General features: G+C 52.6%; 5 protein-coding genes across 5 annotated transcripts; 4 read left to right on the top strand and 1 right to left on the bottom strand.

The window, feature by feature from the left end:
- The first annotated feature begins 5,845 nt into the window (after nucleotides 1–5,845).
- Nucleotides 5,846–7,285, top strand: SEPMUDRAFT_148958 (translation initiation factor 3, RNA-binding subunit). The gene is made up of 2 exons (XM_016905252.1): nucleotides 5,846–6,521; nucleotides 6,577–7,285. Exons 1-2 carry the CDS (start codon nucleotides 5,862–5,864, stop codon nucleotides 6,802–6,804), a joined length of 888 nt encoding a protein of 295 aa, XP_016761885.1. The 5' UTR covers nucleotides 5,846–5,861; the 3' UTR covers nucleotides 6,805–7,285.
- A 330-nt stretch (nucleotides 7,286–7,615) lies between these two features.
- Nucleotides 7,616–8,779, top strand: SEPMUDRAFT_132990 (NAD(P)-binding protein; the record flags this gene model as incomplete). The annotated part of the gene is made up of 2 exons (XM_016902528.1): nucleotides 7,616–8,542; nucleotides 8,691–8,779. 2 exons carry the CDS (start codon nucleotides 7,616–7,618, stop codon nucleotides 8,709–8,711), a joined length of 948 nt encoding a protein of 315 aa, XP_016761884.1. The 3' UTR covers nucleotides 8,712–8,779.
- A 310-nt stretch (nucleotides 8,780–9,089) lies between these two features.
- On the top strand, nucleotides 9,090–9,601 carry SEPMUDRAFT_107727 (uncharacterized protein; the record flags this gene model as incomplete). The annotated part of the gene is made up of 2 exons (XM_016900697.1): nucleotides 9,090–9,120; nucleotides 9,213–9,601. The coding sequence occupies 2 exons, from the start codon at nucleotides 9,090–9,092 to the stop codon at nucleotides 9,599–9,601; spliced, it is 420 nt and encodes a 139-aa protein (XP_016761883.1).
- A 264-nt stretch (nucleotides 9,602–9,865) lies between these two features.
- On the bottom strand, nucleotides 9,866–11,758 carry SEPMUDRAFT_148957 (cell division control protein 16). Its single transcript, XM_016905251.1, has 3 exons — nucleotides 11,554–11,758; nucleotides 10,673–11,457; nucleotides 9,866–10,622 (listed from the first exon to the last, which is right to left on the bottom strand). The coding sequence occupies exons 1-3, from the start codon at nucleotides 11,671–11,673 to the stop codon at nucleotides 10,508–10,510; spliced, it is 1,020 nt and encodes a 339-aa protein (XP_016761882.1). The 5' UTR covers nucleotides 11,674–11,758; the 3' UTR covers nucleotides 9,866–10,507.
- Nucleotides 11,759–12,702: 944 nt separating this feature from the next.
- On the top strand, nucleotides 12,703–15,881 carry SEPMUDRAFT_148956 (sulfate permease). Its single transcript, XM_016905250.1, has 2 exons — nucleotides 12,703–13,621; nucleotides 13,674–15,881. Exons 1-2 carry the CDS (start codon nucleotides 13,190–13,192, stop codon nucleotides 15,705–15,707), a joined length of 2,466 nt encoding a protein of 821 aa, XP_016761881.1. The 5' UTR covers nucleotides 12,703–13,189; the 3' UTR covers nucleotides 15,708–15,881.
- Nucleotides 15,882–16,048: the final 167 nt, after the last annotated feature.

Below are 16,048 nucleotides of genomic sequence, written 5' to 3'. Positions count from 1 at the left end.
CGACACCGGGAGTTGCTGTTAGTCTGTGTGCCTGACGTGCAAGGGTGTCGTCCGTTGCAGACCTAGTTGAAATGTCTCGGCGGTCAGGCATAGGACGATCGCCTCATGCTCACTGCATAGATGATAGATCTGCTGCTGCTGCTGAAGGGCCCGCCGCCGCCGCCGAAGGGATGCGGGATGCATATTACCTAGGTACATGTAGTAGTCGCGCTGACAGCCTGACATGTGATTGATAGAGCAACATCAATAGGTGATGCTGACCGACAGCTGGCTGGCTGTTGGCCGAGCAGGCGCATCCTGTAGAGGCTTTCTGTCTTCCCTGGGGAGATCGCACCGGTAGAGAACGAATCCGCGTGCATACATGGTACTCCATGTTTCATGCCCGCGTGGCATTCTTCGTTAGGCGAAAAAGAGCGGTGCCTTCGAGGGCGCAGCAGCCAGAGCAAAGTCTTCCTTGACGGTTGCATTTGACGATCATCACAAGCATCGAAAAGGGCTCCACATTAGATGCAAGGAAGAAGAAATGCCCTGGAAGAGCCGCTACCTGCTAGGAGGTACGGTTGTCACCGCGCGGTGTCTGAGCGTCGAGTGAGTGAGTGGCGGATGCGAGTAGTGGCGGTCCACAGTCCGCCGCTCGGGACCGGATACACTAGAACTACAAGGTACAGTAGATGGGTAGGCAGTGCAGGGCAAGAAAGGGAAAAAAAACAATGGTCGACCACGGATTTCTTGGGCGTCAAAACACCTTTTCGCCCGGCGATTGCCGCCCGGCCTAAAGCATCAGGAGCGTTGAGAGTGAAGTGCACCCCGTTGGAGAGTCATCCATCGACAACTAACGGGGATCCATGATGCCTCCGCGTGTGGGAGTGCATCATTGCATGAAAAGCTGAACGCCACCTCCGTGCCTCACAGCGCATGGCGACGCATGGCGGCCCACTCGAGCGCTTGGATCATGCGATGCAATATAACAGTGTTCCTGGCGGCGTGCGGAAGTTGGAACATCATACAGAAGTACAGTACCTCCAAAGTCTGATGGGGGGACACAGCCTCACGGGTTGGAGCTTTGTAGTGATGGTAGCAGTCCGTGCGGCAGACAGGATGTTGCCGCCATAAACCTACAAACCATAAACAGACTCCGTTCAGCAGGGTACCGTATCTTGCCCAGGAACAACTCTGAGTTTTCCCTTTTTTCTTTTTCTGTTGCAACTTGCAAGGAGGACAGTAGCTCGTATATGGATAACGAGTCCAGTACGGACTGTACGGCCTTTGTGAGCGGTGCGTCTTGAGTCAGGGCCGACTGGCCGTCGCTCGCGTGTGTGTATGTGTGTGTATTGGTGCTGTGGGAGTGCCCAACGAATCCCCACGACTGTTGTTGGCCTGGACAGTAGCGGCGAGCTGACTCTCCTTCTCGCGACAGTGGTACAGGACAAGGACGTTTGAGGCCGTTGCACGTAATGTAGCAAAGACGGACGCTGCGGTAGGACGCGTTATGCTTCTGAAGCAGTCCGGCCCGAACAGGCCCATTGTCTGTAGGCTCGGGCCAGCACTCCAGCGGTGTCTCAGTCGAACCTGTCCGAGTGTCTGCCACTGCGGGATCGGATCGGATGATGATGATGCTGATGATGCCAAATGCTGATGATGATACCTGTTGCCTGTAGATGGCATGTGTGAGGCTCAAACTCGAGCGAAGTTGCGAAATACTCTGCCCAACCACTACCTCGGGATCTTCGCACATGGCAAAGCTTCTTCATCACGGCGTGCGAGTCCGTATCCGCCTATCTACATATACCAAGGTGGGTATATTGATCAAAATAGCCACCTAAGTAGGTGCTTTAGGCAGCACACAGCGGGCAATACTACCTAGGTACCTTGTGGACTGGCGCTCTGCAGCGGATGTAGTCACATACCTTACGGTACATACAGTACCTCAGTAAGTACCTACACTAGGAGGTAATGTACCTACATACCTACTACGACGGGCGACATTAGCAAGCACAACACACACGCACACACCCACCAAGCCAGACCAGCCCAGCCCAGGCCAGCCAGCAAGCAAGCAACCTGAATGCTGCAGCAAAGCAACTACATGTAGGTAAGGTACAGAGTTCTGTGGCCCGACGTGAAGGCATTAGGCATAAAGGTATCAAGTATGTATGGGCGCCATCGTGGCGCAGCCTGGCAGCCCTGCGATTACTGGATACATCCTAGTCACCACACGGATATGAGGGGGCGCAGATCCTGATCCTGCTTGCAGCTGGCAAGGCAGACCTGGGGAAGACTTTGATGCCGCCGAATCTTGTTGCTCGACTATCCAGACCATGAATCGATGAACCGACGATGATCGGAGGCAGGCCATGTCTGATAAGACCTCGGTGGTATATAATAATCATCACTACTGCATCATCAGAGTGCAGAGATGGAACGCCGAGCTGTCGTACTGTTACTTCTGTATACATGGACAACCTTACCTGGCGCATGCCCATGATCTTCGTCATCTATGCGCCTACACCCTGCAAGCACATGGTCAGCTCCACTCCCGTTCGTATGGTGTCATGCACGGGCGGCAGATCACAACTCCCCTAACAAGGTATCTGCCTCGTCCACCTGGCCCGGCCTGGGTCAGTTCATGGGCGACCGCCTGTCTGCCACCGTGTGTCCCCCCGTACATGTCGTCGTGGTCGTGCGCTTGGTCAGTGTTCCAGTAGGCAACATGCTCTCATCATGCGCCGCATCGGCTACCTAACGCTATACCTGGGACAGCCGCCTCTCCACACCCACCGGCAGTGAGGTACGAACAAAGTAGTCCGTCCTAGGAGGTATCAAACCGGCGGAGGTGTGGCTTACTTGGCACACTCCCCAGTGAATCATTATTTTCCCGGCTTGAGCGGGGATACTACCAGGTACCTGAGATAGTGTAGTCTGTAGTCTTCTCCTTGCCCACGTCCGCTAACCCTCTGCTGCTATGATCAGCAACCGTGAACTGCCGATTGATGATGTTGAATAATAATGCCTCACTCGTCCAGCCGTCCACAGGTAGGAGGTACCCGTGGACCTTACCGTGATACCCCGACTGCGTCCAGGAGGTACTGTGCGCTGTGGCTGCCAGCTGGCAGAAGCTCTTCAGCTCCGCAACTTGCGGCTTTGCACAGGCCACTGCGCATGATGAAGAGACAGGCCATGATCATTTTCGGCTAATATCATCGGGTGATCTGTCCATGTGTGTGTGTGTGTGTGCATGTGTGTGTATGCTTGGGAAAACATACATCCTACAGCTACCAACTACATGTATATACCTCCTAGAGTCACCAGCTGGCGAGCCACTGTGGCTCAATCGGCATATAGCTTCGCCATATGCTAGCGCTGAGGCTCCATCAGCCGCAAAACCAACTGCTCATATGCTGTGCCCGCCGCACTTTGGTTACAGGGTATTAATGGATCACGAACACGTGTATGTGTATATATACCCATACACCTTACTGCTGTAAGGTAGCCAACTGTGCTGTTCCATTGATCCGCGAATCGCATCAATACGAGCCAATGCGAGGGGCCCGTCAAATCACGATGCGGCCGAGGTCTCCCATTATGTCCGACGCTGATCCCAGCATTGCATCCTCCAGGAGCCCAGGACCATCAATCCTAAACTCACCCAAACTAGAAGTATGTCCGAAATTCAGGGCCTGCAAACCAAAACACCGACTATGTACTGCAGGCTTGGCTTGGCTCTTGCTGCACTCGATACCTAGTCGACTCCAGGTCATCACGATGTAGATGTCTACCTGTTTGAAGGGCGGCTACGGTACGCTGCATCCCTTGATGCGGAAAACCGAGCCCGACTTTTCACAGGCAACCTTCTCGGCTTCGGCATTGTTTGTTTGGGCTGGCGCCGTTGCTTCTCTGCAATGGTGTTTGTATGCAGCTGCGTGTGTACGGTATGAATGCCTCAAAGGGGGGTTTGATTCAAGTCCATTGTTGGTCTGCGAGCTATCAAGAGCAGCACGAAACAGTGTACGGCACTCTGACATTCAGAGCATCGGATTCACGGCACTCACTCGTGAATCACAGTGTGACGAAGTTCGACCAGGGCCCATAAATGCACTCCGGCCCTCCTCCGCCACTGCGGAAATTCCTACAACTGGCTGCCTATCTGGCACAGTATGCAAGACCGGCTTCACCCTGGGCCTCCTCTCCGTCTCAGCTACATCGGGATGAACTCTTTGCCAGAATCGCGCCGCAGGTGTCTCCAGCCGCAGGATGTCAAGGGCGTGTCCCTTGTGCCGCAGCACTGAGACGAACATGCCTACACCACGAATTATCGACCCATGTTCACTAGATTGCCAGCGGACTGGTGCTACTGGTCAAGATCCATGTATCTGTTCCGGACCCGAACATGAGGCAGGGCAAGCGGACATGGCGCTGCTGAATAATGCTGGAGGTGCTGCCGAAGTACTTCCTATTCGACATTCATTCACTCGCTCTGGTCGGCCCTAACTGGATGCGTGCATATGCCTGGAGGGCATCACGCTCTAATTTGTGTCAAGCATTCACAGAAGAGGGTAGTCTCCCATACATCTACGGCAGGCGCGGCACTCGTCGATGCTTGGCTGATTGATCTTTGCCTCACAATGTACGTTGTTGAATACACAGGGATACCACTGTTCCCACTAGCCAAGTGGTATAGCTCACTGGAAACAGCGTCACAGTACTCTTATCCTTCTAGCGCGATTAACGACGGGACCACCTATCGGACTGCCCTCACCCAACTCCTTCTCTTCCGTAATCTCGGGCCCACAAGTAAGTACGACACGACGTCCCAATATGGACAATCCGAAGCCTGCTCGAGACACATGCAGCGTCTCCGTGTTCCAAGACCTTCCGCCGCGGCGACTCACCCTGTGCCAATAACAAGGTCCATGCACTATTGAAGTTCAAGGTTAGCAAAGTTGGATGGATAATCGGACAGATCAAGTGCAGCAGTGGACGTGCATTTCCGTCATGCTATGGGTGGGTTCGTGCCTCGACCGTTCGAGCAAGATAGACCATGCTTTTGGCCGGCTCTTCTTGAAAGCCCCATGAGACTTGGCCAAGTCACTACGTGATATCCCCGCGAAGTCGGCCGACTCGCGTTCTGTATTTCTGACAGTGTCTGCAGGAAGAAAGTCGGATCTCACGGTCGTTCAGTTCAGTGCCTCACTCTGCGCCTACAATGATTCAGGGGAACGCTAGACGACTTCTGCACCGTCCGACCTCCTTTGAAATATGTGACCTGATGGGCCTTCCACTCGACCAATTGTCATAGCAGGTATGAGACTCTGCGGCCATAGTGCTTCGCAGCACTTGCAAGCCTGAAAAAGGGTCAACTTCGTCGCCGTGTGATCCCAATCATGATATACCCGCCTCGCTGCGCAAAGCAAAGCAAGTGTTCACAGTTCACCAAGGAGTGTGTTCTGGCCGGTCAGCCCCGGACTGCGACAATTCCACGTTGACGTAGAGATACATAATCGAGTCGCGTTTGTTCGTATCATCGTATGTTTGGTGGTTGATTTTCCATGGTATGAAAAAACCGCGGCACGTCGGAGGTATTGTTTTGACGTAGGCACCAGTACCACTTATTGGGGGCAGGAACGATGATCAACTCTACCCACGGGTGCAGCGCATTGCTGCGCCCCTCAAAAGAGTCTATGGAGGCAATTCAAAGGCTTTGGGAGTGGCATCCATATCCTTAGTCAGCTTTCATATCCTTAGTCAGATATTAGAGGCCTAAGGCAGAAAATTCTAACGCCCGACTGTCCGCTCGCCCCACTGGCGCATTTCAACAAATATCGCCTCATTGACTTCAGCCAACCTGCTTCGGTACAAGCATCATGGCAGCCGCAGTAGCAAACCCGCCCCGAGGCACTGACTGGGCAGACGATGGCGACGACGCGCCAGATCTCAGCAACGCGATTCCCGCGCCACAAATCACCAAAAACAAGGATGGCACTGAGACGGTGGTGACCATCTTTATCAACGAAGACGGCAAGAAGGTCAAACGCACACAACGCATTCGCCGTAGCGTCGTGAAGAAACGAGAGAATCCACGAGTTGCAGAACGTCGAGCATGGGACAAGATGGGGATTGAGGCTGGCCGCGCGCCAGGACCGCATCCAGACACCACCACACTCGGAGAGAACATCATCTTTAGGCCGCAGGTGGGCTTCAAGTCAGGTGGCGCCCAGGAGAAGGCACCAGAGGAGGACAAGAAGGCGGAGGCACTGAAGAAGATGCAGATCAAGTGCCGTATCTGCTCGGGAGATCATTTCACAACAAAGTGTCCTTTCAAGGACACCATGGCGCCCACAGGCGAGGATGCTGCTCCAGTCGACATGGATGCCATCGCGGGCGAAGATAAGGGCGGTCTGGGAGCTGGCGGAAGTAGCTATGTTCCACCTCACATGCGAAAAGGCGCTGCTGGTGGTGGTGGAGGAGAGAGAATGGGTGGCAAATTCGAACGAGACGATCTTGCAACCCTGCGTGTTACAAACGTGCGTCAATTGTTGCTATCAGATGTCTGTCGAACTATGCTAATCCACGTCTTAGGTGTCCGAATTTGCAGAAGAAGGCGACTTGCGCGAAATGTTCGAGCGCTACGGCCGTGTTACTAGAGTATTCTTGGCAAAAGATCGGGAGACAGGCAGAGCAAAGGGTTTTGCTTTCGTCAGTTACGCCGATCGGTCAGATGCTGCACGTGCTTGCGAGAAGATGGATGGCTTTGGTTACGGGCATCTCATCCTGCGTGTCGAGTTCGCGAAGAAAGCCACTACTTAAGAGATATAGAGAGGCTGATGTACTCGTGATTCATGACAGGGAAGTACTTCGTAGTACATCAGCGCGTCACTGAAGGCATATAGATAAAATGCACGATCTCATGCTCTTTCAGCCCGTCATTGACGCGGTGTTCACATGACTAGGTCCATGCTTCCGCTCAGATTTGGCCATGAGGGCTGTGGCCTTTACAGCAGCTTTGTCGCTACATACCCACTCGACTGGAGTCACTGGTCCTGCATCCGGGGCTATACTTCGACTCTCACGTCTGTAGCACGGACCGGACAAGAGTGGGAACACCGCTCGTTCAGCAAGCTAGAATCTGGGCCAACCCATCGAGCGGGCACGGCGGTCCCTTGATGTCAGACTTCTCGGGTTTGACTTACCTCCTAGCATCAACTGTGAGTTGTGATTCTCTCTGGATCGATTCCGAGTCCAAGTCGAAGAAAAGTAGGATCTACACATGGAGGTATCAGCATTTACCGAGCTACCTAAGGCGATCTGGGCGCCATATGTTCTTCTGTAGGAGCGACTGTGGCCGATAGCATGCCCAAATTTCTGCTCTCAACGTGCACAATACAATATTTGGGCGTCAGCCACACCGTACCTGAGATGACACCACCAGACGTCTTTCTCTTCTTAGAAAACACGTTGAAGAACCGGCAGGGACAACAAGGCAGCGAAAACGATTTATCAGCAATGTAATCAGGCGCTTCTTACGTCACCTCATGCACCATGTAAAAATGTATTTCAGATTGAACAGTGGCATCGAGACCAATATATTTCACCAACACCACTGTTCACCATACCAGACATGACGCGAAAGTTAGCTATCGTCGGGGCTAGCGGCAAGCTAGGTTTCGCGACGCTCAATGCTCTCCTGGATCATAAGCTCCTTGCGCCAGAGGACATCGTATGTACCACATCCTCTTCAACAGGAGCACAGAAGCTACAGCCAGCTCGTCAAAGGGGCGTCGAGGTGCGATCTGCTGAATGGGATGACCGGACGTCGTGGACGTCCGCCCTGCAAGGGTGCTCGAGCATGTTCCTCATCTCTTCTGCTCGAGTCGAGAAAGACTTCAACGAAGCACCTCCAGGCCAGGGTCGCGAGAGGGATCACTTCACAGCACTGGAGGCGGCCCAGCAAGTCGGAGTCCAGCACGTCTATTACACCAGTCTGGCATTTGCCAACCCGAGCTTGAGTCGAGTCATGAAGGCACATGAGCGCACGGAACAGTATCTCAAGGAGAGCAGTTTCACCTACACAATCATTCGCGAGGGCCTTTACAACGAAAGCTGGCCTCTGTATCTGGGCCACTACCACTTACCCAACGATAACGACAGAAGCGAGATCGTCGTCGCTGGAGACAGTAAAATCAATTGGACATCAATCGAAGATCTGGGCCTCGCGACAGCGATCATCCTCACCACCTCTTCTTCTTCTGACTACCACAACAAAACGCTCTACCTAGCACAACGTCAAGCCCACACCCTCGCCGAAGTTGCCGCCATGGTATCCCAAGCTCGTAGCAGTGAAATTCAACTCCGCGTAGTTTCGCGAGCGGAACACGAGAGATACTACATAGAAGAACGAGGCGAACCTGAACTATACATCAAGTGGTGGAGCAAGACATATGATGCTCTCCGCGCCAACGAGTGCGAGATGAAAGATGACGATGATGATCATTTGGAAAAACTGCTCGGCAGTAAAGGTCGCAAACCGAAGCACATGTCTGAGACGGTGCGGGAGATGATGCTCTCTGCTACTAGCTAGTAACTAAGGTAGCAGGTAAAAAAACAAAAAGTCTGCTGCTACCAGGTATGTATGGTATTTGCGTGTTATTAGCACAAGTGCATACCTCTTGCTGCTGCTGATGCTGCCTGTCTAGGAGTGGAGGGGAGGGGATTAGGAATTGGTGAAAAAGGCCGGGCAGGCAGGCAGTAATGTACTTACCTCACTTACCTTATTAAGCATTTTCAGAGTATCATTCTTTCCTCCAGCCCAAAGATGTTTCCTCCTTACCTACCCGCTTATACTTCTTCAATCATAAGTCACACACACATACACAGGCAGGCAGGCAGGCAAGCTGAGCTACCTGTACCTACATACCTTACCTACCTTACGTAGGTACCCTAACTTGCCCACGCTGCCTGCCTACCTACCTGCCTACCTACCTGCCAGCCAGCCAGCCAGAAAACGATTTCATTTTTCATTTTTCATTTTTCATTTTTCATTTTTCATTTTTCATTTTTCATTTTCCATTTTCCATTTTCCTTTTCTGTGCAAAATGTTCGTTATATTACCTATCAGGGAGGTAGGTAAGTACCTGCATTGGTAAGTCAGTATAGATAGGGGGAAACAAAGGGTCTGTATGCTGTTTTAGTAAGTACATTTCTAAGTACATTTCTAGGTACGGATGGATGGATGGATGAGGTCTCTCTGTTTAGGGAATATAATGTAAATCTTGGTTTAAGGGAAGAGGAAAGGAGGAAAGGAGAGGAAAGGAAAGGAGGAAAGAAGGGAAGGAAAGGGAAGGAAGGAGAGGAAGGAGAGGAAGGAGAGGAAGGAGAGGAAGGAGAGGAAGGAGAGGAAGGAGAGGAAGCAGAGGAAGGAGAGGAAGCAGAGGAAGGAGAGGAAGGAGAGGAAGGAGAGGAAGGAGAGGAAGCAGAGGAAGGAGAGGAAGCAGAGGAAGGAGAGGAAGCAGAGGAAGGAGAGGAAGGAGGAAAGAGAGGAAGGAGGAAAGAGAGGAAAAATTTAAACCTTCTTTACTACCTGGCAGGGTTGATGGTTGATGGTTGATGGTTGATGGTTATGTGTGTGTGTGTGTGTGTGTGTGTGTGTGTGTCAGAGAGAGAGAGAGAGAGAGAGAGAGAGAGAGAGAGAGAGAGAGAGAGAGAGAGAGGAGGGAGAGGAGAACCCGAGAGTGAAGGGAGCAAGTAAGATAGAGGGAAAAAAGGGAAAAAATGTCAGGTCAGGTAGGTATCGTACTGTTACCTCCAATGAATGAATGAGATTTGAAGAATTCTGGCCGCCGGCTTTTTCTTTGCTCATGTTGCAAGTTGGTTGGTTAACTCAGGTTGGTAATAGTACAATATATAATACAGTACAATACAATAAAGTACAGAGCGAATTCGTCTTCTTCTTTCGCTGATATCCGTACCACAGGTCGTCGCGTTCATTGTTCTCCGGCCAGAAAGTCCAAAGTTGTTCGTATACACTTATCGTCATGATTTTGCTGCAGTGAAGCTCCCCTCCCTCTCTGTCTGTGAGATGGTCGATATGTCACTGGAATCCGTGGGACATAATAGGTCGAGTTCTCGACCCAACAATCCGAATTTGCGACCAGGGGGGTTGTAAAGGAAGCTGTCTCCGCCCCAGTCATGTATTTCGCTGCCGTAAGCTGTAGGGGTGCTACTCGACTGACTGGAATCAGCTCATGGCAAGCGGTCCCGATGCCTTTTTTTGAGATTGAATCGTGGTTTCTACCATTCTGTTTGCGTTCTTGTGACACATGTTGGAGGATTCGTCAATCGTGTATGCTTGACAGGATGCAATTCCTCGTCGACGACGAAGATTTTGTCGAGTGAGGTCCTTGGTATTGGACGAGTGCGAGCGCAACCGCGCTACCTTGATATCGGTCCTTGTTGGTGCTGTACAAGCAAACAAGAGCCCTGGATCTGCCCGATCCAGTCATGTACGAGTTCCTCACTTTGCGTGAATGAGCATTTGATCATAGAGATCGCCTGGAATCTTCCGGACAAAGCTGACCGTGTAGTCGATGACTTGGCGTGCCCTCAATGGCTTGAAGTCTGGCTTGGGACTGGAACACACATTAGCGAGTACCACAACCGTGAGTAGACGGCACCTTACGTAGCGCTGTTCAACAGCGACTCTCGTGCCAATACCAGCTGGGAGACGATGCAGAGGAGATTCAAGTGAGGTCCATAGGCAAACAGAAAGTCCCATAGCTGCAGCACTTCTGGTAGTGGTGGTGTGCAGGCGCAGAGGGTCAGTACGCTGGGAAAGGCGTAGATTTCTGCTTTCATGCCTTTCGAAGCCAGATGCGAGGCTAGTTTGGGGTCTACAATGGGCAGAATCTGGTCAATCAGGGCGAGGCCTTTGTGGACGCCGTCCATGCTTCCTCGGACGTAGCCCGGGACTTCATGGACGATGAAGCGAGTGAAGGCGGCAAAGGCCTCTGCTTCGCTCCGCGCAGCATACAAAAAGGGCGCAGCCATCACATTCATGCCTTGGACGTATCCGATGTGCGTCTTGCTGAGGTCCCCGGGGTCGCTCGCATCGGTGACGGATGCCACGGAGCCCAGGGTGTCGCGCGTACTGACGGAGCTGGGAGAGTGGAAGTCGTGGCCGTCGAGACTCTTGGGAATGCCCAAGGCGGGTGGCGAGATGCATCCAGTCCTGCGCGACTCGTCGGCGTCATTGAGCTTCCAGGCCACGGCATTGAGGACGCGGGTCAGGCTGTTCTCGGTCACGCGTCTTCGAAACAGCGGATCCGTGGTCAGAGTGCGAAAGGTATCATTTCGAATCTTGGCATATGCAGGCGAGGCACCGAGCTTCACCAGATCCAGATAGGTGTCGGTGTTGAGGGGCGGGGCGTTGAGCAGTATCAACCAGACGTAGATGCGCAATTCCGACTACTCGCTGTGGTCAGTATTGGGGGGGTGTTTTTTTTTCTTTGCTCTCCCACCTCAATCCTGTGTGAGGGTATGCGATGCCAAGAAGAAACATACCATGCCGTCGCTGTTGGCCGGTATGCCGTCCAGCAAGATCACGCGCCGGAGCTCTTCCAGGCCAGCAACATGGTCGCCGCCCGTGGGACCTTGCTGGAGAAAGGGTTCCAGATGGGTCATTCGTCCTTGGATGTGGTGTTGTCGTTGTCTGAGTGTAAGTCGGAGTCTGGGTGAGAGTCTGGGTGAGAGTCTGGATGTGAGTCTGTGTCGGAGTCTGTTATCTCGCTATGTCTGTGTCTGTATTGGGTATCTGTTGTTGTTGTTGTATCTGTCGGAGACGAGTGGTTCCCCAGGCAATCATACCTTATTATCATGGTCAGGCATGAATTCAGGCAAGCATGCTTGGTCATGGTCAGGCATGAATTCAGGCAAACATGCTTGGTCACGGTCAGGCATTAATTCAGGCCATCATACTCGGTGATGGTCAGGCATAAATTCAGGCATACACAGAGCAGCAGCCGGGACGTGTCGACACCTTTGCGAAACATGAGCACGTGATCACGCCCACATTCACTCCGAAGCAAAGGACTGTCGGCTGGCTGGTCGGCTAAAGAAGCTTGGCATACCCCACAAACCAATATGGATACTGCAATTGCCCCCGGACATGAAGCCGTCTTTGGCATCCCTCTGTGAATGAGGTTGGATTGCATCATCTAGACTCGCTCTTTGTTCAGCATTGATTACCTGACCTTGCCTGATCCATCTAATTAGGCACATATAACGGCAAATCACAAGCACAAAGAACCACAATGACAAACCAAATGAACAAGCTTTTCTCGGTACATGCCATGCATGCTTCGAGCTCGCAGGGAGAAGGGAAAAAAAGGCTTCCAGAACGACATGTCACTGCTCGTACAGGGCCCATCTCCCCAACAGGCCACATCACCCTTCGACGCATATGTCAACTTATAACGACTTAATCACGTCTTTCAGCTCCACAATCATTGGTTTCATGCTGCGCCAAATGGGCCACGCTGTCCTTGGCGCACGTGCAAAGCACGTCAGGACCAGCCGATGTTGCGAGCTTGGTCGGCTCGTCGTATGGCGTGCTTCAGGCTAAACCCTGTTCTCCTTTGGCAACCATTCATTGTCACAATGCGTCTGGTGTCGAAGTGTCGTCGGGCCCGCAGCTGCGTAATCCCAAGGTTCATGAACCTTCGCTCGCCTCGTCGTCGTCGTCGTCGTCGTGGAAGGATAGAGAGAGAGTGAGAGAGAGGGGCAGAGAGGGACTGACCGAGAGACTGACCCTTCTTCTGCTCAATCGTTTCTCACATCCACATTCACACTCCTTGGAGCAATATACACCTGCTACCTGCTACCTCCTACGAGTGCAACACTCAACGAAAGCCACTTCCGACACGCCGGTCGCTAAGCGGAAGCAGATCCAGCACCAGATATCTCCTACTGTATCTCACAGTTCGAGCTACCACTCCTCTAGACTGCCCTAGATCGTGCTGGGTGCGCGTCTTTGGTTGAGCAGATCTCTAGTAGGTTGTGGTCTCCCTCCCGTCGGGACAAGGCCAGTGCGCCTCTCGTTCCTCTAGCTTCCACGTGAAGCTTTCGTTGGCGCCATATATCATACCGTTGCCCAGGAACCACTCAGCGTCCGCTCACAGACTCTTACCTCTCCTCCGTCATGGCATCTACAAGCACCAAGCTTGGTCATGGCTTGGCCAAGGTCCTCGGGATCAAATTGGATTACAGGAACGACAGCCCAGCATCAAAACTGTCACGAGGAGAGTCCGTCTTCTCCGTCGACAGCGCCGATACGTACGTGGAACACGAACCGACAGCGTTAGAATGGTTACAAGACATCACTCCCAGCGGCCGCGACATTCTCACCTATCTCCACAACCTGTTTCCCTTCACGAGATGGATCCTGCGCTACAACGTCCAATGGCTTGTCGGAGATCTGATTGCTGGCATCACCGTCGGCGCAGTCGTGGTCCCGCAGAGTATGGCATACGCACAATTGGCTGAGTTGCCAGTCGAGTACGGTCTGTACTCGTCGTTCATGGGCGTCCTCATCTATTGGTTCTTCGCGACCTCGAAGGACATCACCATTGGTGTGAGTATAATGCTTCCATCTTGCGTCACTTCATGTTGCTAACGATTGGCAGCCTGTGGCAGTCATGTCCACCATCGTCGGCAATATCGTAAACCAGGTTGCCAAGAAAGACCCTGACATCGAAGGCCATGTCGTAGCATCCGCCCTTGCTGTCATTGTCGGCGCGATTGTCTGCTTTCTCGGTCTTGCACGTCTTGGCTGGCTCGTCGAACTCATCTCCCTCGCTTCCATCTCGGCTTTCATGACTGGCTCTGCCATCAACATTGCGGTGGGACAAGTGCCGGCCTTGCTGGGCATCAGCAGCAAAATTGTCAACAATCGCGCGTCGACGTACCTGGTCGTCATCAACACCCTCAAGCATCTCGGCTCCACCAAGCTTGACGCAGCTTTGGGTCTCACAGCGCTCCTGATGCTCTACCTCATCCGATCGAGCCTGAACTATGCCGCGAGGAAGAACCCCAATCATAAAAGACTGTACTTCTTCCTCAGCACTCTGCGCACGGCATTCGTCATTCTGCTCTACACTCTCATCAGCTGGCTCATGAATATTCATCTCAAAGATCACAACGCAAAGAACTCTTCCATTGCCCTCTTGGGCTCTGTTCCCCGCGGCTTCAAGCACGCCGCCGTGCCGACCGTGAACAGTCATATTATCAGTCTGTTTGCAAGTGAGCTTCCGGCGTCTGTGATTGTGCTCCTGATTGAGCACATCTCCATCTCCAAGTCGTTCGGACGTGTCAACAACTACACAATCGATCCATCGCAAGAACTGGTGGCTATCGGTGTTTCTAACCTGCTTGGACCATTCTTGGGAGCTTACCCCGCAACTGGGTCCTTCTCTCGCACAGCCATCAAATCGAAAGCCGGTGTGCGCACCCCGTTCGCAGGCGTCATCACTGCGGTCGTCGTGCTGCTTTCTATCTACGCCTTGCCGGCGGTCTTCTTCTATATTCCAAAGGCGGCCCTGAGTGCTGTCATCATTCACGCCGTGGGCGACTTGATCACCCCGCCCAATACCGTCTACCAATTCTGGAGAGTCTCGCCGGTGGAGGTGCCAATCTTCTTTGCTGGTGTGATTGTCACAATCTTCACAACCATCGAGATTGGCGTCTATGTGACCATATCCTGCTCGGCTGCAGTGCTTATCTTCAGGCTGTTCAAGGCACAGGGCCGCTTTGTTGGCAAGGTCAAGGTGCATGACGTGATTGGCGATCAAATCACCGACAATTCCAGTGACGACAAGAACCCCACGGGCATTGATGGTGACGGTAACTCGGGCAAAGTGGGCAGAGATGTGTTCATTCCCTTTGGCAACGAAGACGGCTCCAATCCGGCAATCCAGGCTCAGCACCCTTACCCAGGCGTCTTTATTTACAGGTTCTCGGAAGGTTTCAATTACCCGAATGCAAACCACTACCTCGACTACTTGACTAAGGTGATATTTGCGCAAACACGGCGAACGAACCCTCACAGCTATGCACGACCTGGAGACCGACCATGGAACGACCCTGGCCCAAGGCCGGGTAAGGAGGTCGATGTCAACGACCACAGACCAACGCTGAAGGCTATCGTTGTCGACTTTTCCTCGGTTAACAACGTGGATCTGACTTCGATACAGAATCTCATCGACGTACGCAATCAGCTCGACCGGTACACGGCGCCTGAGCGCGTCCAGTGGCACATTGCTTGCGTGAACAATCGCTGGACCAAGCGTGCCCTCGCGAGTGCTGGTTTCGGGTACCCTTCGATCGAAGGAGAAGGCTCATTCGAGCGCTGGAAGCCAATATTTAGTGTTGCTGAAATTGGCGGCTCCTCTAGCGCCGCAGCTGCGGGTGACGAGGCATACAACAAGCTTCACACGTATACATCTGCCAAGGATGTGGAGAGCCACGGACATGGAGCAAGGGATGATTCATCCAGCGATATCCAAACACAGCTTCACAGTTCATCGGCATACAAATCTGGCGCTGGGGTCAAGGTCGCAGTGGTGCAGGGCCTCAACAGGCCGTTCTTCCACATTGATGTCACGAGTGCAGTTCAGAGCGCTGTGCACAACATACAGACATCAGGAACGAGTGCTGATTGATTCAATGCGAGCTGACGGAAATCTTGTACATGTTACCGCGACACAGAGAGAGCGTGTGTGCGAGTGTGTGGTGTGTGTGAGAGAGAGGGATAATGATCATGATGACAATGACGATGATACCAGACATGAAAAAATACATTTAGAACACTTACTTCCACATTTGTAATGTTCTCCGGCCTCGATCTCCCAAGTCCCAAGTCCCAACCTTTTAAACTCTGGTATGATCATATCGTGTCAAGGTCTCCCCCTTCTCTGGCTCTGTTGTCAGGTCAGGGATGAATCCTTGTCGGTGCCAAGTGGAGTGGGGAAATGGGACTGTTAACTGTTCCACCGTTGACCGT

The sequence above is a fragment of the Sphaerulina musiva genome, assembly GCF_000320565.1.
Source record: "Sphaerulina musiva SO2202 unplaced genomic scaffold SEPMUscaffold_4, whole genome shotgun sequence".
Classification (NCBI taxonomy): domain Eukaryota; kingdom Fungi; phylum Ascomycota; class Dothideomycetes; order Mycosphaerellales; family Mycosphaerellaceae; genus Sphaerulina; species Sphaerulina musiva.
This window is presented reverse-complemented; position numbering and strand designations above follow the sequence as displayed.

Excerpts from the sequence above, each read along its gene's own strand:
- SEPMUDRAFT_148957 (XM_016905251.1), bottom strand. The coding sequence starts at position 11,673 with ATGACCCATCTGGAACCCTTTCTCCAGCAAGGTCCCACGGGCGGCGAC. Across the intron at positions 11,458-11,553 it reads CGGCCAACAGCGACGGCATG|TCGGAATTGCGCATCTACGT; the intron begins GTATGTTTCTTC and ends CACAGCGAGTAG. Across the intron at positions 10,623-10,672 it reads TCGCTGTTGAACAGCGCTAC|TCCCAAGCCAGACTTCAAGC; the intron begins GTAAGGTGCCGT and ends TGTGTGTTCCAG.
- SEPMUDRAFT_148956 (XM_016905250.1), top strand. The coding sequence starts at position 13,190 with ATGGCATCTACAAGCACCAAGCTTGGTCATGGCTTGGCCAAGGTCCTC. Across the intron at positions 13,622-13,673 it reads CGAAGGACATCACCATTGGT|CCTGTGGCAGTCATGTCCAC; the intron begins GTGAGTATAATG and ends AACGATTGGCAG.
- SEPMUDRAFT_148958 (XM_016905252.1), top strand. The coding sequence starts at position 5,862 with ATGGCAGCCGCAGTAGCAAACCCGCCCCGAGGCACTGACTGGGCAGAC. Across the intron at positions 6,522-6,576 it reads CAACCCTGCGTGTTACAAAC|GTGTCCGAATTTGCAGAAGA; the intron begins GTGCGTCAATTG and ends TCCACGTCTTAG.